This window comes from Athene cunicularia (assembly GCF_003259725.1).
Source record: "Athene cunicularia isolate RWA chromosome 3 unlocalized genomic scaffold, athCun1 chr3_part1, whole genome shotgun sequence".
In the NCBI taxonomy this organism is placed as follows: Eukaryota; Metazoa; Chordata; class Aves; order Strigiformes; family Strigidae; genus Athene; species Athene cunicularia.
The window spans coordinates 50,005,149-50,027,713 of record NW_020799097.1 but is presented as its reverse complement, the minus strand read 5'-3'; the positions used below and the strand labels follow the sequence as shown (position 1 = coordinate 50,027,713).

Below are 22,565 nucleotides of genomic sequence, written 5' to 3'. Positions count from 1 at the left end.
CTGTTCTGGGAAAGAGGAAAACTGAAACATAGATGTTCAAGGTATTTCTCTTGGAGTACTTGAGTTGGCAGACAATAGCAGACATCTGCTAAGTTAAATGATGCATACAGGTTTTTTTCCCTTGCTGTCATTTAGGTGTAAGATGTTTCTCTAATTTGCTAGTGTAGTTGTAGCCAAGATAAGAACCTGTGCTAGAGCTTTGAGGAGAGAAGGTGTTTTTAAGATAAAATTCCATCCTACAAGTGACACTGCTAGAGACTTGGCTGACAGGCAAAATTTCTGAATGTTGTGACCCTCAGCAGGAAAAAGCTACATCACAAACTTTACTGTCCCAGGGAGAATGTGAAAAGACTGGTAGTAAGAGCTGCCCTTTGATCTCGCTTTATCCAAATCAGACTTGAGAAATGAAGGCATCTGACTTACAATTTAAGGAAGCTGACAGAGTCTGATGGGCTTTAGTAGTTCTGGTTTAGACCTGCGCTGATTGTTTCCGGCTCTCTGAGCTGGTTTCTAATCTTAGGGGAAAGTTCAGGGAACAGTAACTGATTAATAAAATTACTTCTTGTTACAGTGAACTTGTGCAAATAGAAACCTCAGCTAAAGACAGAAAAAGTGCAATAATAAGTGTGACCAGTAGTGCTTGTTTATAACAGCCTTTAGCTAATGTGGGGAAAATGTAGCAAAGTTTAAAAACTGCATGGGGCAGGCAGCTTTTAGGGGCTTCATTTGCTCATGAGGCTTAAAACAGCTGAAGGTGCCCCTCTGCTCTGTGTGGCTTGACCTGGCTCAGTACGTGGTATTTATTCATTTAAACTGAGTTGAGAATCCAGATAGGGTTGGTATCGTCAGAAAATAGTGGTTTGGGCTATGGAATGGAGGCAATGGATGTGTTCTAAAAGATGACCAGGGGAGAGGGAACAGATAAGGAGCCTGAACCATTAGTTGATACACAGCCTAGTGTTTAGCACTCAGCTCCATCCCCAGCTTTAATCCCAGGCCTCCCCCCATCTGTAAGAGCACGGTGCCATCAGCTGCCTGGTTGGGAGCTGCCTGGGGTGGCAGGGCTCACACCTTTCCTGGGGAAGCCACGCTGCTGTTTGGGGAGTAATCCCCTCAGGAGAGCCGTTTCGCAGGGAGTGCTGTGCAGATAGTGAGCCTCTGTAGCGATGGGGAGGTGGGCACATGTGAATGTGGGAGGTCAGGCTGTGTCCTGCTTTGGTACCTTCCCCATGGCCCCTGCAGTGCCTTCTCTGAGGGCTGCTGCGTGCCAAATGCAGAAGCTGCCTTGAATCCATGGCTCCCACCCTTCCAAAGGGAACAGTTTAGCAGGCAGGACACAAATGCACCCAAGTCTTTTATGCAGTTTGCTCCTTGGCTGCACAAAGGGCCCAGGGTGCCATAGGCCCGGCAGAAAACTTCATCGAGCTGATGGAGAGGGCAAGTAGGGAACTGCTGGAGGGGTATCCAGCCTCCCTTACCTGCAAGGCAGCATGTCTGCAGAGGTGTGTGCAAGGATGTGGCTGCTGCTGCTCTGATTGAGCAAAATTCCCTTCCTCCCTCCCAGTGTGAATAGCTTTTTTTTTATCCTATCTTGAAAAGAAAGCAGATGCAAATGTAGATCAGGTACTTTCAGCAGTTTAAGAGCTCTTTGAGGTTGGGAAAAAGAAATCTGATTAGGGTTACAGCTGTTTCATTTCCTGACAGATGCACAGTGTTATGTGCTGGCGTACTGCGGATGTACACACACACACACACATCAGTCTCGTTTTGTATCAGTGGCATAACCACACAGCAGCCGGCTATGTACTGAACTCCTTGTCCTAGACACCCTGCCAAAATATGCTTTATGCAGAATTTTCTGTGAACCAGGTTGTAGTGTGCGTGTGCATATAAATTTGTGTGTGTTTTCTTCGGTTGGCAGCGCCTTTGTTGTGGAACTTTTTGTTGCTGGAATGGGGCAGTACACTGTAAACAAGTGTGGCTAATTATAAAGCACTTGTATAAAATGATTTGCGTTTGTACAAATGGTACTAGTAAAAGTACTCATGTGAGAGTACCACGAGTACCCAAATAAGCCCAGCTCTGAATGGAGAACTCTTTTCTTTTTTGCAACCACAGCTAAAAAGCTGTTTATAACTAAATGCTGAGATGGTGTAATTTCTTTTCTAGGAACTTGGAATAAGAATTCCTAGACCACTGGGACACGGACCAAGCAGATTCATCCCCGAGAAGGAGGTGTGGTAGTGTTTTCAAGTACACAGTGAACTTTATGCTTTTAAGGAACACCCGTTTAGAAGTAACCCACATTTGGTTTCAGGACAGCTGCTGAGCTGCAGAACATTTTCAGTCGCGATCACATTCAGTCCCGGTGAGACTTTGGCTGCAGTTCTAGTGTACAGAAGCAGCAGGAGCCCTGGGGAGCTTTGGAATAGTTATGATCCCTCCTGTACTGCTATCTAGCATAAGAGAAACACAATACTGTTTTCTTTAAGAGTGTCTGTTTCCTTGTGAACATCCGGATGTAATTTCCTACTGGTCCACAAGGCACCTGCCCCCCTGCTCTGGATTTGCTTTTTCTTGAGCTGCCTTTACCATTTGGAATAATCCGAGAAGCTTCAGAGTGCTGTGGCTGAGCATTTCTAGTGCTTCTCTCCTGGTTGTCTGGTAAGAGAATTTGGAGCAGAGAAGTTAGTAATAGGCCTGTGGTTTTCTAGGAATTTTAGAGCCTTAAGTTTCAATTTCCTTTTATTTTCTTGTCATCTTAGCTAGCTAGCTTTTTACTTCTTTCTCCCTTTTTTTCCTTAGTAAAGATGATTATTCAACTATCTTTTTGTTGTTATAATAAACTAAGATCAATTTGGGGCATTCAAAAAAATTAGGGTGAGACTTAAAAATAAGAAGTCGGTGTTGTACAAGAGGAAAGCATAAAGCCAAAAATCTCCTTTTGCTGATACAACCACTTGTGATCTCCTAAATGAGAGGTATTAAAGGGAATTTGTGCCCTGCCTTATGTGCACTGATTTAATGCCATTAATAGATTTATAACGTAATTCCTTCCACTGGGGCCTCTGGCTGCTGTGGTAATATATTTATTTACTCCTCTTGGTAGTTTATAGGCAATCTTGCTACTTACTCTTTCTGTTCAATCAGACGATTCAAGTGGGAAACGAAGACGCCATGATGCACACGCTGTTTGCAGATTCTTTCGCCACGCTGGGCCGACTGGACAATGTTACCTTGGTGATGGTTTTCCACCCACAGTATCTTGAAAGCTTTCTAAAAACTCAGCACTATCTCCTGCAAATGGATGGTCCACTCCCACTTCATTACCGACACTACATCGGGATAATGGTATGCTGGATCATAAAGTAGCGAGCAGAAACAGCCACTTTGGCAACAATCTCTGGTCTTGTTTAATAGCAGTTGTTACTGTGTTTTGCAGTTTCTAGTTGGAAAGGCGTTTCATTGGGAGCTAAGGGGAGAAGCAGAGTAGGTTGGTTTGTGTCTGGTTTACAAATTGTTCCATGACCAATACTTTATGTTCATAGTTTCAGTAGGACTGTGAGAAAGAGGGGGGGAAAAAATCTGCTGTAAAAATAAGACAATTGTTTATTTTTGGTTTCCTTAGTATCTCAGAAACTGTTTTTCAGGAAAGCTTGTTTGTGTGTCTGTGTTCTGTCGAATTCACTCCCTCTCTAACTCAATAATCCATCCCATCATCTCTTTCTGAATCTCTAAATTCTAAGCAAGTTTTCTGCCAGAAGTGTTGATTTCATAATTTCCAATCCAGGTGAATGATCTTTGCATGCTGAAATTGAATTAAAGTTTTGGGCTGTGTCTTAATTTGTTGGGGAAAGTATTAATGTTTGAATAAATGATACTGGGTCTGTTCTTTGCTGAAAAGCTGCCCTTAGTCTCCCTTGCTATATGCATTCTGACACCTACTTTTGGTTTTGCTGGTAAAGATTCACCTAGAGGCAGCCTTGCTTTTTCCCCACTGAAGAATACTGTGTAATAAATCTATGCCTGTACTTCTCCTGGGATACAGGCATGTTGCACCCATAGCCAGTATAGATGAATGAGGAGTATTTATGTTGCGAGACCAATAATCAAAACAGGCTGATGTGTTAATCTCAATTTTTGTTACTTCAGCCTTTGATCACTGGAAGTCTTATTCTTGAATATTTTGAGGAAATGATGGCTTAGGATATTTGTCATAAAGCACTAACTTACTGTAGTTGTTTTCTGTATCACAACTGCGTTTTGCTTCCTAGGCTGCAGCACGACATCAATGCTCTTACCTTGTTAACCTCCATGTGAATGACTTCCTTCATGTCGGTGGGGACCCTAAATGGTTGAATGGTCTGGAAAATGCACCTCAAAAACTGCAGAATTTAGGAGAACTGAACAAAATGTTGGCTCACCGACCCTGGCTTATCACCAAGGAACATATCGAGGTAAATCTTTCATGGAGTAATGTGAATGTACCTTATTTTTCAGTAAGGCAATCATGGATTCTTAGGGTTAGGAACCAGATGGGGTGAAAGCTGTTCTGTGTTACTGACTTTCATTTCAGTGTTGTATCACTGTGAGGTTGCATGATGCAATATCATTCGTGTCCTTCTAAAACTATAACAGGATCATAACTGGTCTTAAGTGGCTAACAAATTTAATTTACAACATATGTTTCAGAGTTGTCATGTCAGAATTCTGCTGGTGTGATGACGATGTGCTCAGATATGTGCTTCCTTAAATTGTGTGCTTTGGGTAGCCAGAACCCCCTGAGCGTTTCTGAGATGCTGCAGGCAGAACACAAATCACCACAATTTTTGTCTCAATTGCTGCTGGTTCATATGCTTAGTTTTCAGGCTGGGTTGGAGGGAGCAGGCTGACAGAACAGCCCAGGGGAACATGCAGTATGTGTGCAGCACGGGTGGCTCTCACGGCAGGGCCATGCCTGCCCTGGGCTGGGCCGTGGCTGCTGGAGCAACCCTGCTGCTCTCCTCTTTACCCTTAGCAAGGAGGAAGCGGGTGCTAGGACTTTGTGAGTTCTGCCTGCAAGGTGGAGAGGCAGCGGCAGGTCCTGCTGGGAGGCAGAACGCTGGGCTGTGAGGGAGGGCACGCACTCTGCCAGAAGGCCCCAAACCTCCCACACTTTCCTGCCCGAAGGGGAAGTTGGGGTTTGAAGCTTCTCAAATGCAGAGCGTTCCACCCACAAGGACAAGATGGAGGGAGCTTGGCCCCCATGCCAAGTTTTTACACAGCTGATCCACAAGGAGTTGCCAGAGTTTTCTGAGGCTGTAAAGACCAGTTGAAGAAACATGTGACTGTTGTGGTTGCATCTTCATCAGAGGTGTGAGATTTCAATGCAAGTTGGTCTGGCCTCGATACAAACCATATGGTGCAAAATAGAAACCCCAGTGGATTCAGTAGCTGAGGGCCAAAGAGGGGAGAGAAGTCGTTTCCTGTGTGGCTTAACCACGTGAGTCTGTGGCTGGCAGGTCACCTGGGAACAGGACAGTGAGCACGCTAATGGTAGTAGAGAGTTAGGAAGAAGTTGTGGATGTTGGAAAAATCTTTTTATCTGGTAACGAAATGTGTTGATAAACTGCATTAAGGTGGGATAATCTGAATGGCTTTAAAGTTAATATTTTTGTCTTGCGTTATTTTGAAAGCAACTTTTGAAGACTGAAGAGAACAGCTGGTCCCTGGCAGAGCTGATCCACGCGGTCGTTCTCCTTACACACTACCACTCCCTTGCTTCCTTCACGTTTGGTTGTGGCATCAGCCCGGAGATCGACTGTGAAGGGGGTCACACCTTCAGGCCCCCTTCTGTCAGCAACTACTGCATATGTGATATTACAAATGGTTACCACGGGGTGGATGAAATTCATGCCAGCCCAACTGGAAGTATTCCAGTAAGTATCTGAACAAACAATCTCTTCCAATAGTAGTAGTTTCTTTGTAAACTTAAGACATGGAGGGTGCTCATTTCTGTTCATTCAGTGAGGGTGGGATTGATGAGCCAGTTGAAAAAATACATTTAGGAGAAGCTGAAATGACACTGGTAGGCTGGGGGAAGCTACTGAAGGGAGAGACAAAGATACTGTCTCTCAGTTGTCTATTTTTTTGATCTCTTGTCATTCCTACAGGCAAATTGAGACAATTCCTGGCCTCAGCTAGTTCATGATAGATGCCCTGAGCAGCAGTGGCCAGGAGTGCTTTTTTTCATGGGTGCAATGGAAAATTGGCTTTTCCTTTGATTCCAGTCTTTGACTTTGTTGCCTTGAGTTGTTTGCAATACATCAGACAATAGATCATTCACTATTTTCTGACTCTTGTCTCCAAAACAGTGTTTTCTGCCTGCAGTGGTTCTGCTCACTGATCTGTGCTTGGTTCCGCTTAGTGAAAAGCATGATGTGGACAAAGTGCTGGTTTAAGAACAGTGATAATGGGGTAGTTTCAGTGGAGGTTCCTTGCCTGTGAGATTTTACTGCAATGGTGTGGGTGCCTTTTAAATTTTGCTTGATGAAGCTTGCTGGCTCTGTGAAGGACCAAACTGAAAAAGGCAGAGAGGAAAGGGGCAAAAGTGTATAAACTGAAGATAAATTTATTTTGCTTTGTGCTGATGGATTTTTACAAGACCAGATATTGAATTAATAGTGGGTTGTGGTGTTAAAACAGCTCCTGTGAAATAAGATTATCTTGCACTAGCTTTCCTTTGAGGCTTCATTAAATATGCATTTACATTCACTCTTCCTTTTTCCTTCAGTATGTTTGTTCTGAGCAGAGAAGGGGAAAATTACAGTTGGGTAGTAAATTGTGGTTACTTCCTCTATCAGAATTTCTGTTACAGCTCCTTGTTTTTCAGTTGTTAAACATTTAAAGTAAGAAAGAGAAATTACTTTAATTTTATGTGAGAACACTTGTTCCAAAAAAGCTGTGATTCTTAAAATATGCTACAAATACCAGGGATCTAACTGAGAGAATGTGATGACTAAATGTGAACCGTTGGGTCAGTACAAATTTCTTACAAGAACTGTTTTGCTCGAAAAATCAGTGTTTAAAGATGTAAATGAAGGACATAAGTTGCGTTTAAATTTTCTGATGATGATTTCTGCCATCGTTGTCAGTTCTTGCTACATGGAAAGGAAATGTTTTTCTCTCCTTTTCAAGTCTACGGAGTCCGTCTGTGAAGTTGAAGCTCTTATGGAGAAAATGAAGCAGCTACAGGAGTGCAGAGATGAAGAGGAAGCCAGCCAAGAAGAGATGGCTACACGTTTTGAAAGAGAGAAGAGAGAAAGCATGTTCGTGTGTTCTTCAGGTAGAACAGATGTAGTGTGTATATATATATTTATTTATTTAGGCTTTTCCAAATCACTTGAAGAAATGCTTACTACCTCTAAAGGAAAAAAAGTGTTATTAGATGTCTCAAAAAAACATTTCTATGAAGGGATCAAGATTAGGGGTGCCTTGTTTTCTTCCAGCAACACTTAAAAGCAAAGTAGGGCCAAGATTTGTGGCTTCTCTCAAACACACCATAATGCTCGTTGACCAGTATTATGTTTAATAGAAATTTCCAACAGAAATGGAATCTCCCTCTCAAGAGATTAAAACGTTTCATGAGAGATTTAAGCATCTCGCAAGATGTTGCTAAAAAGTCCTTAACACACTTAGCTATTCAAGTGTATGAAACAATAATTTTCAGATGACTGTGAGACAATACTTAACCTGTTATAAGTTTGGGGATGAAGTGGGCTTTTCAACAGAGTTGGCATGGAAGCCTTAGAGGTCTCTTTTTTTTAATAAGCTCTGTTCCAAAACAATTCTTCCTTGACATTTTTACAGACCCCCTTGAGTTAGGAGCAAAGTGTCTCCTAGACTGAAGAGATAGGGTGAAGACTAGGACACAAGGGAGAAAGAGGTGTTCATCTATAAGAAAGAATCTGAGCGTTTTTCATGGAGTTGCCTCAAAAGCATAGTTGCAGTCATACTCAAATGCAGGTAGTCTAGTGAAACTGTGTCTTTCTTTAAAAAGCATAGGGACTCCCATTCTTCTGCAAGAGTTCTGCTAGTACATTTTCAATTTGTTCTTACTGAAATTGTGTGAAAATCTGTTTGAAATTAACAGAAGATGAAGAATCGGCACCAACAAGAGATGTGTCTCGTCACTTTGAGGATACCAGCTATGGTTACAAAGACTTCTCCAGACATGGAATGCACGTGCCCACCTTTCGTGTTCAGGTAACAAGGACAGGGCTGCTATCAGGAGGTTTAGTGTGCATTTGGTTTGTCGTGCCAAATACCAAACCTGGAAATCGCTGTGCTGTAATTTACTGCCCCATGGATGAGAAGGTTTAAAGCAAGCAAATGAACAGCCCCCACCCTGCCACCCTTCCCCCTCTGGATTATCTGCCCCGAGATAAATTACATTAAAACACTAGGTCTTAAGTTCATTTCTGATGTTCTTCATTCTATATTTTTGTTTCTTTAAAGGATTACTCCTGGGAAGACCACGGTTATTCCTTGGTTAATCGTCTTTACCCAGATGTGGGACAATTACTTGATGAGAAGTTTCATATTGCTTATAATCTGACTTACAACACAATGGCCATGCACAAAGATGTGGATACCTCAATGCTAAGACGAGCTATTTGGAACTATATTCATTGTATGTTTGGAATAAGGTCAGTTCTGCTACTTTTGTTCTGAACGCATCAGGCTTATAAGTGTTGGCTTCTTTTTTTTCTCCTTTTTCAGATTGAAGGAAAGCTGTTTGTTAAGCAAACATGCATGTATTAAACATTTTTGTTTATGGGGGAGGGCCAGTTGTGGTACAAATTACACACTAATTTATTTTGCCATAGGAGCTTAGAAACAAAGTGAAATAACTGGTTCTTGAAAATGAAAGTGTTTTTCTTTCAATTCCGAACAGATATGATGATTATGATTATGGTGAAATTAATCAGTTGTTGGACCGCAGCTTTAAGGTTTATATCAAGACTGTGGTTTGCACTCCTGAAAAGACCACGAAAAGAATGTATGATAGCTTCTGGAGGCAGTTTGAACACTCTGAGAAGGTACCGTTCGCACGCGCGCTGAGGGCTGTGGGCCGTAGCTCCGCTTGCCAAGCTAACAGCCGCAGCTACCCGCTAGCCTCGAAGCTTTACCTGACGTTCCTGGGATGCTGCTCACATGCAGTGAATTCACCAGGAGGTGTAGCACTTCCCAGGCTGAAATAATCTTGCGTTTCCTACTGCATGGTTGCTAGCTAACAGCTGCCCTGGCCTGTGCAAGCTCTGAACTGCACGGGGAGGTTGGACACGTAGCCGGGATGGCTTCTGCTCCGCTGTCGGCTGGTGCTGCCTGTGGCCCAGTGCCACAAGGAAGCAGTGAGAGAGCCAGAGGACCTCGCTTGCTGGCCAGCGTCTTCGCAGTCCTACAGTCATTTTCAGTGCAGATGGCCCCAAAGCAGTTGCTCTCGTTAAAGCCTGAGGTCCTGCTGCTGTGTTTGAATTGTACCTCCCAGTCTGAATTGTACCTCCCAGTAATATTTCTTGCTGTTGCCTCTTGGATGTCTACTCCAAGTTCACATCCTCCAGTTTTTCTTTGGAAAAATATTTCTAGGCCTTGCTTAAAATGAATGCTGATACAGTGCTGAAACACAAATGTGCCTTAATCAGTGGTCCTGTCATCAGAAGCTCCATTTCTTGCTAAACTCCTTGTGAAAATAGTTACCCAGTTATAATAAGGGTACTATAACTACAGTGATTTAAGGTTGTTCAAGTAAAATACTACATATGTTTGTTTTGGTTAGACTAACTGATAGAGATGAGCTTTTTCAAGCACACAAATCCTTCTTTAAAGCCCCAAACTCTGCATCTGCATAGCCATCAAAATCCAAGGGTCATACATGTCTGTGTCCCTCAATGCAGTCACCATCCATTCTCATGGAAGTCATGTGACTGAAACCACACACAGCCGTTACATGCCAGAACAAAGTCACAGCCACCCTCCTGTCAGTGAGAGCATAACCTTTCACCCCTTCCTGACATGGGTTCTGATCTCATCCTCAAAGAAATAAAGACATTGAGGAGAGGAGCTAGGGAATTCAAATTCTTACTTCCAGTAGCTACTCAACACCCCTGTCTCAATAAAGACAGTAGTTTTATGGCACGTTACAATTTTTCCTGTGCTTCACCTCAGTGAACCACTCTGTGTTGTTCAGGTGATCATTACCTCTGTGTTTCTCTCTCTGTCCCACAGGGGCAAATGACCTTATCACCTCTTCCTTTGCTAGCAACTCCCTCTGCTCTGCAGGTACCAGTCCCCTTTTGCCTTTAACTGATTAACTTAAGCTAAATTTGAACAATTATTTTGAAGCTGTGCATAGTCTGTTGCTAAAGAAGGGTTTGCGTGCTTGAAGGCTTGTCTGTTTTTTTCAAGCTAAACCAGGGGGTCTACTAAAAGGACAGCTGCCTCTTTCCTCTGAGCCTGCCTGGGACCCACTGCTGCACTGTGCTGCAGTCCTGCAAGCAGCGTTTTGTCTGTCTTTCCCTGCCTCAGCAAGCTTTGCAGAGACAAATAATCTGGGTAGCTGAAACGTGAAGTGCTCCCCCGCTGCTCTTGCAGACACCAATACAAAAACCACAGCCCCACAGACTTCCTTTCACTGGAGTACCTCCTTGTGAGCATGCCCTTAAAATGTAACTTCTGTTCCTTCCCGAAGGTGCATGTAAATTTGCTTCTGGTAGAAGCTCGGATGCAAGCCGAACTACTTTATGCTCTGAGAGCTATTACTCGCTATATGACCTGATGTCTCCAGCTGCCTGTCGACGTCGGAATGTTCTGCAGCTGCAGTATGGCAGAGGAAGATACGAAGCCTCAGGACCAACGGTAGCTATAAGTTAAGATGCCCATTGTGCCATAACTCCTTTAGTTTCAGCTATTTCCGTGTTTGGAATATCACTGCTGTCACTCAGCAGTGAACGCTTGGCAGTTGAAAAGACAGGGTTGTGCAGAAGTGCTGCCTGCTCGTGGTATTTTGGCTTTAGGCAGCCCGGGACACTCTCTGAACTTGTGGCAATATAGCAAATGATACGTATATAGATCTTGTGTTAAGGCAAATACTATGGGAGTTGGAGCGTGACAAGAAGTGGGACTTGATGACATTTGCTTTCCCTATGAGAATAATTTTAGAAAATCTCGATGCTGCTATTTGTGCTGGTGGAGTGAACAGACACAGGCTGTTCCAGTTAAGCTAAAAGCGAAAGTGAGCACTGCTATTGTCTGAGCCTTTATTGTGTGTGGTTTCAAAAAAGCCTTGTTATTTAGATTTCTTTTTTAATGAGAGCTAAACCTCTTCTCTCCACACTGATATTTTGAAAGATAGCAGTCGGTTTTCTCAAATAGTTTAGCCTTAAAATGCTACAGGACATTTGTTGAGCATTATTTTGTGAGCTCTGAAGTGCAATGGTCTTCCTATGGAAAGAAGGGGACTGGAGTCCTCAGAGCTTTTTAGAGATCTAACTATGTGTCGAGTAGCTTCTTGTCCTGTTTTGCGAGGGTGAACCAAGGAGGAGCTAGGACAAGGTGTGGGAATGTTGTTCCTGACTGCCAAACAGTCCTACTGTATTACATGCCCAACGCTGGTCTTACTGACTTTTGCAGTTGCTTAAATAACTAGGCTAAAAAACATCTATTTTTAGTAAATCAAAACATGATTAAAATGCTGATGTTTAATATACAGTGATTTTGGAGAACACGAATACTTTTGTATGAGTGTGAATTGCTTTTTAAATTTGTCAGTATTACTGGTATTTTTTAAATAAAGGTAACAACTTTTTCTCTTGGTGTTTTTGTGTGGTTTAACTTTGCGCCTCTGTTCTTACAGCTTTGCTTACTGGTTCAAAGACCATTAAAAAGTGTTTGAAACAGTAACTGAGCAAATGTACTTAAGATGACAGACTCAGTTTCTCAACTGAGTCTAAAATGATGGGAGAAAAAGTTTAAAAAAATAGATTTAGATCTTCACTAAAACTATAGTAGGAACACCTCTCACATACTCCTGCTGTTTCCACCCTTCCCCTAGTCCTCCACCCTCTGTCCAGGTATACTGGGTCATATTTGTACAGGATTTTATCTTTCCTCACAGATAACAGGTGTGATATGATCAGAGATTCCAACTGTGTGTTTATATAATCACTTAATATTTAGAACTAGTTATTGAAAATGTTTTAAGACTTAAACTGATTTTAAAATCCTCCAGTAGTGAACTTGGTTCCAGCTTAGGCTGCAAATTTGTCATAGCCTAGTGCCAAAAGAGTATCTGGCATCAGAAGGATGGCCAGGTTGGTGCAGTCAGACTGAGGTGTTTACAGCAAGAGGTGACAGGCACTGGGACAGGGATTTGCTACAAGAGAGTAACAAACTTTTGGACACACTCCTACAGCTGGCTGTAATGCAGATTATAGTGCACACAAGTGTAAAACCTTCTACCTCCTTACAGGAAGGTAGAAGCCTTATTTGTGAGGTGGGAAAGAAACAGGTTTTCCCAAGCTCACAGGTAGAATAGATAAAGATTTCTGTCCCCTGGCCTGGTTCTCAGCTCAGACCAGTTTCTCTCACTACACAACATTCTGAGAACAGTTTTAAGTTTACAGTCCAAGAAGCTAAAATATCTAAAAAGATCTAGGGGAGAAAGATTAATAAACTGTCAAAAATTGTGACTAACAGGAAGCATCTGCTGCTTCCTCTTAACTAAAAATACAGGATTTTTAATGTTCCAAAAACAGAGCAAAACTTTCCTGTCTAAGAGCATATCCTAAAGCTAAGCTCTGCCTAATGACAAGGAAGAAATATCTTTCCAGTCTATAAGTGGTGTTGCCGCAGCACCTGATTCTCCTGCTGCTTTCTGGTCATCAAAGGTAGACATGAGATTTTCTGAGAAGCCTAAACTGGCCCTTTCCATCCTCTGCTCTCCAGGCATACGCAGGTGCCTGCAGGCATGCACTCCCTTTTCAAGCAGCAAACACTGCACTCCACCTGTGTGCATCAATGGATTTGTTTCCAGACAGAGCCCTGACCACAACCTGCGGCCAATCCCAACTACACACAAAGCTACCTACTTACCTTGGAGAAAGGGCCTGAACTCAGTGGGAGATTTTCCTTTAAAAATGCTGAGGCACTTGTGGTCCTACGTAGAAGAGTACAAGGAAGGCTGGTAAGCATGTTCATGGTGGCAACCAAAGATGGTGGGTTAGTCTTTAAAAACAAGAAAATGGCAAAGTCACCAGAGGCTCTGTGGAAGTGGCAATCACTGCCCTGAGCAGCAGCAGCTGCTTATTTCTCTGTAGTGAGAGAAACTGGTCTGAGCTGAGAACAAGGCCAGGGGACAGAAATCTTTATTCTACTGGGGGCTTGGGAAAATCCATTTCTTTCCCACATCACAAATAAGCAGCTGTATGATGCCAGGGCATGAGGGACAAGCCAGGGCCCTGTCTCAGGCTCTGGTGGGTGTGAGCTGCCCCCTCTGCTGCAGGCTGTGAGCCCCAGCAGCTCCCAGGAGGCAGCCCCTGTGTGCAGCCACCACCTCTCATGTGCCTCTGCTGTGGTGGGCACTACAGTAGTACTGGCAACTCGCCCCAAAAGAACATGGTGGTGCGGGATCCTGTCCACAAGGCTAGGCCCAAGGCATCGAAGGACACAGTGCGCAGCAGCACAAGCAAAGGGAACTGAACGGCAGGCTGGCTGCTGCATGGGCCCAGGTAAGACAAAAAAAACCAACTAAAAACACCCATACACCCCACTCCAGATAAAAAAAGAGCTGTGTGACAGAGGCCAAGCACTTGGTTGCTGACAGGAACAGCCACCTGAAGTCACAAGAGAGCCTCTTTGTTGAAATGGTAGAGGATGCTATGAGATCAGAAACTTAGCATTCTGGGGCTTGTTCTTATGACCCACACATTTTTTTCCAGGGAAGGACATTGGCCAATGCAGCTCCACAGGAGCCAGTGCTGAGTTTGCAGTTGGCTGCTGCGAAGCCCCAGGTGCCCACCCAGCACCTGTGGGCACCTCTGCCTGCAGCCACACTCTGAGCACAAGGCCAGAGCTCCTGCCCAGCGGCTGCCCCAACTTTGCTCTCCGCCACAGGACACCCAGTGCTCCAGGCCCATGGTAATGACTGACATACATAACTAGCATTTTCTTTGAGCAAATCTGAATTGTCTACATATGCACCTTGACTCGAGCAAAACATCTGTTTTGAGCTGCCTTCTGCCAGATGCTCAGCACTTGTCAGTGCTGATGAGACCTGCTGACAGGACTTGGGCACCAGGCCTTTTCCACTGCGTCCCCACCCTGCATTACAGAGCCTGCCCTGTGCCTTGATGCGAATGCCAAGAACAAATGCCTCCAGCTTCCTCCCCACAGGGGAGCACTTACCCAACAGCCTTTCTTTTAATGCCCCCAGAAAGCAAAACAAATGGGGCATTGAAACCATTTATCTTCCCCCTTAACTTCAGCTAAAATTAAAATGGCAATGGAAGGAATGATAATTGAGATCTTGGAGCCAACCCGTACTGAACTGCTGAGCCGTTCTCTCCTGCGGATTGCAGCGATGGAGGCTGCCACATGCACTCCCTAAGCAACTCACTGTGGGGCTGGGCCTTGCTGGGACAGAAAAAAGAAGGTTGCAGATTGCATTTACCTTCACTGAAGTTTCTTCCTCACCACTCCCAAAACCTGGACCATAAAATCTCTCCTCCCCTGCCCCATCAACAGTGAAGTCCCCAAAAATGTATAAACAGGGACATAGACTAGGAAAAAAGTTTCCCTGCCCTCCTACTGCTCTGCTTTCTAGCAGAGGTCCTGGCGCTGCCACGGGTGCAGCGGCGCTGCTGAGGGAGCACTGGACTGCTGACTCAGAGAAACAAATTCCTCCAGTCTCTCTGCAGGGGTTGTCAGGATGGAGCCTTACTCTCCTGGAACCCACAGTACAGTGTGAGGCTGCTGACCCTCTGGATCAGAGCCAGGAGCCTGGCAGCCCCTGCACAGACATTTATTCTTAGTAATCTGGGGTAAAAAGAGAGATAAATGGGTCAGGTGATGGGTCAAGGATGAAAACCAAGCAACAAACAAGCCAGCAGCAGCCAGAAGGAACATGAAGGGTGTTGAGCCTTTTTTTTTTTCCTCATAGACTGAGACTGGGGGAGATGGCTGGCCAAAACAGTCCAAGAAGTACAGGCACACAGGTGGCTCCTGGGAGTGTGGGAACAATTGAAAGAACCACACACTAGACTGGCTCAACTCCTACATCATGGATATGGGTGTTTTGCCTTAAGATGTGAAGTCCCAATTCAGAAAAGCCAAGGCAGGAGCTGTGACACCCCAGCTGCACAGCATCAGAGAAAGAAAGGGAGGGTCTCCAAAGAGAAGGGGAATACCTTTCCCCCTGGCCACTGACAGCATTCAGTCTGCAGAGTGAAGCTTACTCAGTGTAACACAGCAGAATGCCCCAATAGCATCTGAGTTACTCTTGCACAATTTCATATAAAGTAAAAGGCTGTAGGTAAGATGTGGCTGCTGTAATGTAACATTCTTTTATAGTGCACAGCTTTTTTTGTACAACAGAGGTCCAAGTACTCAGTGGTAACTTACCTTTCAAAAATTAAAAGGTCACTAAATAGTTTTGTTTCATTTTCCCAACCAAGAAACTGCAATTAATAAACAAATCACACTGAACAGCAGCTTGATCAGCTCAAATGTATTGGCAAAATCACACATGCAAAAATTTCATACTGACAGAAGTCGGTAAATGCCAGGCTTTACTGATTGTTTTAGAATTAAATTGCCATGCTCACCGATGGCAATGTACAGATATATGAGAAATATAAAACTGTACGATCTACACCACAAAAACCAAACAATGATTAAAAGGGAGTAATAGTCACAGTTGGAAGAAAGGAGTGATGGCTTTCAATTCTATCAAGAAGTTTTTCTGCCACAGGTTTGAACTCTCTTTCCCAATATAGTCTGTGGTAGTCCCTTGAATCTCTGTTGAGGCTGTAACCCAACACCAGCTCTTCATCTGTAATCAAGGAAAATATTGTCATCGGTTCTGAATAAAAATGTACCCAACTATGTATTTTGTGACCATAGCACATACAACTTAGCAGTTGTGTATGCTGATGGCTTAAAACCAACTCTCTAAGACAAACTAAGCATCACTGTCTGGGAGACTTAGATTTAATTGAAAAAGGATGTTAAGGTCAGTAAAAACAGTAAAAAGGGCATTGCAGGTTCTTTTATTCTCACATCTCATAGGTGCAGCTAGCCTCTGTCTGCAAGATCAAGCCTTTACCATGACTGTCTGCCTAGAAACTACTTGGGTTTTAACATTACCCACAGAAATTTTGCTAAGTAATCAATTCATCTAACTACACCTTTCCTGTCACAAATTGCTCTGCTAATCTGGTTCATGAAGACACTTTCAAACTATATTTACTATCAAAACTAAAGAACTTGAACCACACTAGTTACTGTATTACTGATGTCCTCCCTTCCTCACAAACTTCATAAATAAAATAATAGGATACTTTAAATAGAGACAAGCCATGTTAGGAATTAAAGGAAGTCATCAGTTGTTATTCCCCCCTCCATTTTGCCTGGCATTGGATGTGGCAAAGAAACAAACACTTACAGAAAAAAAGAAACAGCCTGCAACCAGAAGCATGCTCCTGGTCAGGAATCTACAAACACAACTGATAACGCTGAACAAATGTTTTCATACAGTTTATTGACAGCCTTTAGGCCATAAATGGACCTAAAATACAATCCTGCACCCAATGGGTAGTGTGACTTATCTTTGTCCTGCACTATGAAAGACCACCACTCACAATCTGTTAAATAAATAACTCTGTAAGGGAGAGTTTACTGCACATTCACAGCAGGCAGTTACCCACGTAATGATCAAACTTTGTGTAGAAAAGAGATGGTCAAACAGCAAGTATTCCTATTTAAAAGAACACCAAGGTGCCTATGCAGAGCACATGGCCTGAGCTGAAACAGCTATAAAGGAAGAGACAACATTTACTTTTGCAGGGGAGATGGGCTCCATTTCATAGGAAGTTACCAGTAACTGCAAACAATATTTGACTTCCATGCCACTACAGTGTTTCTAAATTACCAGAATAAAAGAGATGCTGACTGTGAGGTAGATTCCAAAAGGGGTTCTGCATAAAGAAATGATGCCACTTTGAGGCTTTCTGTAATAAATAAAGAGAATCCCCCCCATTCTTTCAATGTCATGTATCTCTGCAGGAACAAACCTTATAATCAGAAAGAAAAAACAGCCTCAGATATCAGATGTATATTTGACTGTATCAGAGGATAATTGAGGTCAGACAGGACCTCTGGAGCACAGTCACTATAGACCAGGTTGCTCTGGTCCATGTACTGTTCAGTACTGAACATCTCTGAGGATGAAGATTCCACAGCCTTTCTGGGCAGCCTGTTCCCCGCCCCCCCCCCCCATGGCGGAAACTTCTTTTCCTAATATTTAATGGAAATTTTTCTTACTGCGACACTCATTAGCTCTTGCCCTATCAATGGCACAGTAGCCCAACATATCTAAAATGAATCTCAGCAGCACAGAAGTGAGAGACCCTGCAGAGGAAGATAAAGGATTATGGGTTTTGTTTTCAGGGTGAATTGCTTTGCCTACTCCTGAAATGATTCTTCTACCTAAATTAACTCTCTAACACAGAGCAAGAGACATTTCTCCCTTTTATTAGCAAGCTGTGACGCCCAGAAGTTGACTGAATGTTTATGGAATCACTCAGGTCGGGAATTCCAGTCTACAAGAACAAGGGTCAGAACCAGTTCAAAAGCTGAAGTGTTGAACCAAAACAGTAAATTTCCCAAAGCAGAATGTGAGTAACACTGGGGATTGGCAAGGATCAGTGTCCCACATGCAAGCTGTGCATCCTCAGATAATTTAGTTTTCCCACGACCCTCCTCAAAACTAGCTAATTGGGTACTGGCCAAACAGAGTATGAACTGGCTGCAAGCCCAGGAACAAGACAAGCACACTGGGTCTCCATGCTGTGGGGGAAGCTGAAAACTAGAGTACAGACACTAGTCTGCAAGGACTACCCAACCCCTTAACTCCAGCAAGACAGGGGCCAGGAGCCGTTATCATGCCATGAAAAGCGTTCACATGTACTGGGATTCCAAAGTAACTTCCTCAAATTGATAGTGGAGGTAAAGGTGAGCAGAAGGTCTGGAAAAAGAGATTTCACTGAATGACCAAAGAGAACGCTCTGAAGACAGGCTGACCTCCACTGCTGCTCCTGAGGGACTGGGGCAAGGCAAAACTGTGGCCAGGGGCCTGGAAACACCAGCCTCCAGAAGCTTTGAGTCAATAAAGTGACACAAATCTCAAGAGTAGCTGAAAGTAGGCAAATGACGGTGCCACTGGAAAGCAATGCCACCGCATCTCAGGCTACTGGGATCAGGCAGGGAAAAAGAAAAAGAAATGGCGCCTTTGGTCCAGCCCTTCTCAGGCCCAACATCTTTTCAGGCTCTTTCCACTCCCCTCAATCTTTTGTCATCTTGTGCCAGGTAGGGGAAAGAAAAATAAACGGGAGGAGGTCAAGCACAGCAGGTGAAGTGAGGTGCCTGCTGTGCCATGCTCCACTTTTTCCGCTTCCTGAGGGTGTGCTGACGCTTAAGTACAGTCCACCGACTGTCAGCAGTTGCCTCCTGCTTCCCGAATGATAGAATCAGAGCAGTGACAGTTCAAGGCTGTTACTGGATACAATGGGAGGAGGAAGATGTAGGACAATATGAACCAGCTGCTAATGCTAAAATCTGTTGGCTCTTAACACACAGAGGAACCAGATCCAATGAATAAGATTTGCTTTTTCTACAGCTACTCTTCTAACTACAGTGTGAAGACAGATGAGCCTTCTGATTTAATTCTGACCTATTTTTAATTAATTGTCATTACAGTTGCATTACAATTGCGGTTGTAGCTGCAGTTGCAATTGTACGTGAACTTCTGGTTCACGGAAGTTGTACTAGTTCATAAGAGTTCCAATTACTACCCAGCCTGGACTCTGCAGTGTTAAGAGCAGAAGAAAAAATAAGTATGAACTTTCCAAAGCACAGATATATATTCCTTGCTGCATGCCAGAAAATTCAAGCATAATTGTGACTGTAAAGTTCACAGTTCTGTTGCAGAATGTTAAAAAGTGCACTAATGATCTTGAAACACTGAGTATTTTCAGATAAATAGATGGAATTACTGCTCACATCAAGATATGCTCTATCATAGCAAGAAATGTAATGCAAGGAATGATTGCAACAATGAATAACAGTAATTCTGCTGTAACTGGAAAAAAATCCTCACAAATCCACCCACTTCTCTGATTGTCTAAAAACAAAAGAGACCATGGGGATCTCACTTTCTGCCTGGCTCTGACTAACGTGCAGTGTTCTTCACAGTGAGCATACATATTTAGTAAATTTCCAGTTAATACCAAATCAAAATTAGTTAAGGTTTGCTTCAATCTCATTTACACTTTAAAGATATTTTTTTTAAAGATAATTGCAAATGACCTACCCAAAATAAAATCATAACCAAAGCACTGCTCATAAGATAAAGAAGGAAAATTACATATAGTGACTGTAGGACTATTATATAGCAAGTAAACGCTGTAAAACTTGAAGCAAAGTACATGTATAGATGAAAAGATCCAACTGGGTAAGCAAATGAGGGTCTTCACATTCACTTGTAGGCACCTTCCAGCCTGTCTCTGTGGAGGAGTACACCCCCCATAGCCTTGGGGAGCAGATGAGAAATTGGCAGGATGTTGTCCTTGCCCACAAGGAGCTCATGATGAGAAAAGAAGTCAAGGGACTCCTGTCAGAAGCAGCAAGCTCAGCCTGTTGCACCACCCAGCCCCTCTGGCTGAGGGGAGAAGCCACATTGCCCAGACTGCCCAGTGCGGGCTGGTCAGTAACCAGGTGCATCACAGCTGAGCCCCTGCTTCTGCCAGTGCCTGCAATGACCTTTGAGGCCGCAAGGGCTCACATACAGTGAAAAATATGTTTTGAGCTGAAGGTCTACGGGATAGTTGGCTCAAGCAGGCAAAAAGGCAGCTGGCAAAAAGCATTAGCGGCATGCTAAGTAGACAAACTGGAGTGGGGAGTGACAGCAGCCAATTCCACTTTGGCAGCCTGTAAGATCTGAGGGAATGTGCTGAATGGCAAATAGACCACTGGATAGTCTATACCCGCCAACCACTTAAAGCTGTGCGACAGACTTCCCACCCAAGCTAATACTACTTTGATTCTGCTCCTTCCAGTTCTTTTATTAAGGAAAAAGAGACCAAGATTATGAATCTCACCTAAGAGCGATGTGAGCAGCACCAGCAATGTGTCAGTGTCTTCTCCAAAGTATGAGGCTGCACTCGTGATGTCTTCACTGTAGTTCCACAGGGTTTTGCATATCAAACAAGCCAGCTGCCAGTCTGCTGGCCCAAAGTCTTGTAAGCAGTCAACTAACCTGCCAGTATCAAACAAAAACAGTGTTTTGCTCCATACAGTTTTCTCCTGACCCCTCAAAATTTGACAGTCTAAAAATGTATGCAGACTCCATGAAAGCTGGCAGGAAAAAAATCTACATTAATAAACTTAAAATGCTACTTTCTTCCTCAGTAACTTCCCGCTTCCCACTTCGTCTAGTTCCCTAAGGATCTGAACATGCCTTTTCTCTACACATACGTGCTTATGCCTGCCTGCATCTGTCCATCCCCTATAAATTTTTAACCCAGCTAACCAATTTCAATCACATACATCACAAATGTAACCATCTCAAAGACACTAAAATTCCATCAAATTTCATGACAAACTGTGACAGTCCCAAGTCTGTCGCTACCACTAGAGCAGAGACTGCAATGCGAGGCAAATCTTACTGGGCACCAAGAATTCATCTGGAAAAGATGGTATGAACACAGAAAAAAGGTTCAGTCAGAATATCCAGCTTATTACATATCAGAGGGTCTGACAGGAAGAGAAAGCCAAAGGAATTCACTACTTCTGTGCCTCACAGAATTGCCTTTTATATTCAGTGAAGTCTGACAGCTTTGCAGATCTCACCCCTTCTTGTATTTCCTCAGCCTGCATTCCCAACGGACTCCTCTCGCAAATGCCAGTTTTACTGAAGACCATTAGGATCCTGACCTTTCTTCCAATCTCACTTCCTTGCAGATGCCAAACACAGGCTAGATCATAAGCAGGACTCTAAAATTAAGCTATAACTTTTCTGCCTGCACCAGCTTATGTACCGTACCTATCCAGGGTTCCCATTACCTAACAGCAGCATTCACAACTCCCAAGGCAGCAGAAGTTAAACATTGTTTTTCACCCGTTGCTCCTAGTGACCTCTCCAACAGTAATGCTTCACTGCTGTTCTCTTCCCCAACCCTACAACACCCTCTTTCCCTCACTTCTCTACTTCACTGTGAGATATATGATCTGGTGATTGATGATGGGATAACTATTACATTCAGGTATGGCTGAAAATAGCAGTAACTGAAAAACAACCAAGAGGAGTTGCTCTCCTCTCTGAAGGCAGTCATTGTGGAAGACCAGGAGGCATCTAATGAAAAGCCTAAAGTCCTGTCCTAATTTTTTTAAGTTTAGCTCTCTGATGAGACAAATTCCATGCTTTATTAGGGCCACTATATATTGGTACAAAAATATGAGTACAAAAACCATTTCCAAAAATCCACAGAGCTGGTTTGGCACAGTCAGGATGACCTCCTTAACAATCACTTCTCCAGACTTATTCCATACTGGTTTTCCTTCCTTCTTCACAAGTTTTCAGAGTATAGAAAATTATATATTCTATATGATTCTATGTTCTACAGAATATTCTCTATTCTATATAATAGAAATTTCTCACATTTATTATTCATTTTGCCTGTAACATTTTTATTCTTCTTTTTCAGCTATTCTGTAAGTTAACTAGAACATGGGAAGGAAGGATGAGCAGACTATATATTGTTTACGTTGTATAAAATAGCAATTATGTGATGTAGGAACAGGAAAGCATTTCAAAGTTAGGCATATTGTTTCATAATGTGGGTTGTATCAACTGCTTTACAAGCGTAGGAACACGATCATTCATGTTGCTCCAATTAACCTGGATCCGCTATTATCTGAACATCAAAGCCAGAAGTGTTGCATCCACAGTGGTTTTTCAAGATCTTACAATGTAAGTCCCTTAAACTCGAATTCTCAGAGAGAGGAGACTCAGAGGCCATTCTCTGCCGAGCATGGCTACATCAGATAGTTTTCCCTATAGTACTAAGTAGTTACAAAAATTGTAAGGGACCATATGGGATATCATAGCACCCGAGTAATCTTCACACTTACATGGATACACATTAATGGTGCCTATTAACTGTAGCCCACAGATGATCCTGTAAAGTCAAACATATGCAGCTACTGCAAAGCCATGCCTTAGCTGCTTGGTTGTATGTTACCTTCCTCTGCTG

The 22,565-nt window shown here is 43.3% G+C and overlaps 2 protein-coding genes across 5 annotated transcripts in view; one reads left to right on the top strand and one right to left on the bottom strand.

The window, feature by feature from the left end:
* The window catches only part of SESN1 (sestrin 1), a 42,381-nt gene extending 30,534 nt beyond the window's left edge, over nt 1–11,847 (top strand). Inside the window, exons 2-10 of one of the 3 annotated variants that reach the window (XM_026845136.1) lie at nt 2,170–2,235; nt 3,151–3,351; nt 4,275–4,457; nt 5,676–5,918; nt 7,177–7,324; nt 8,132–8,244; nt 8,497–8,687; nt 8,936–9,080; nt 10,730–11,847. In XM_026845136.1, the coding sequence (XP_026700937.1) occupies nt 3,178–3,351; nt 4,275–4,457; nt 5,676–5,918; nt 7,177–7,324; nt 8,132–8,244; nt 8,497–8,687; nt 8,936–9,080; nt 10,730–10,816 (1,284 nt within the window). In that variant the 5' untranslated portion in view covers nt 2,170–2,235; nt 3,151–3,177 and the 3' untranslated portion in view covers nt 10,817–11,847. The other 2 variants (XM_026845139.1, XM_026845138.1) reach the window with 2 other exon arrangements.
* Nucleotides 11,848–15,381: 3,534 nt separating this feature from the next.
* ARMC2 (armadillo repeat containing 2) overlaps nt 15,382–22,565 on the bottom strand; it is a 63,599-nt gene continuing 56,415 nt past the window's right edge. Inside the window, exons 16-17 of one of the 2 annotated variants that reach the window (XM_026846130.1) lie at nt 20,412–20,569; nt 15,382–16,087 (exon numbers count right to left, since the gene is read on the bottom strand). In XM_026846130.1, coding sequence (XP_026701931.1) covers nt 15,930–16,087; nt 20,412–20,569 — 316 coding nt within the window. In that variant the 3' untranslated portion in view covers nt 15,382–15,929. The remainder of the gene's footprint in view (nt 16,088–20,411; nt 20,570–22,565) is intronic. The other variant, XM_026846131.1, reaches the window with a different exon arrangement.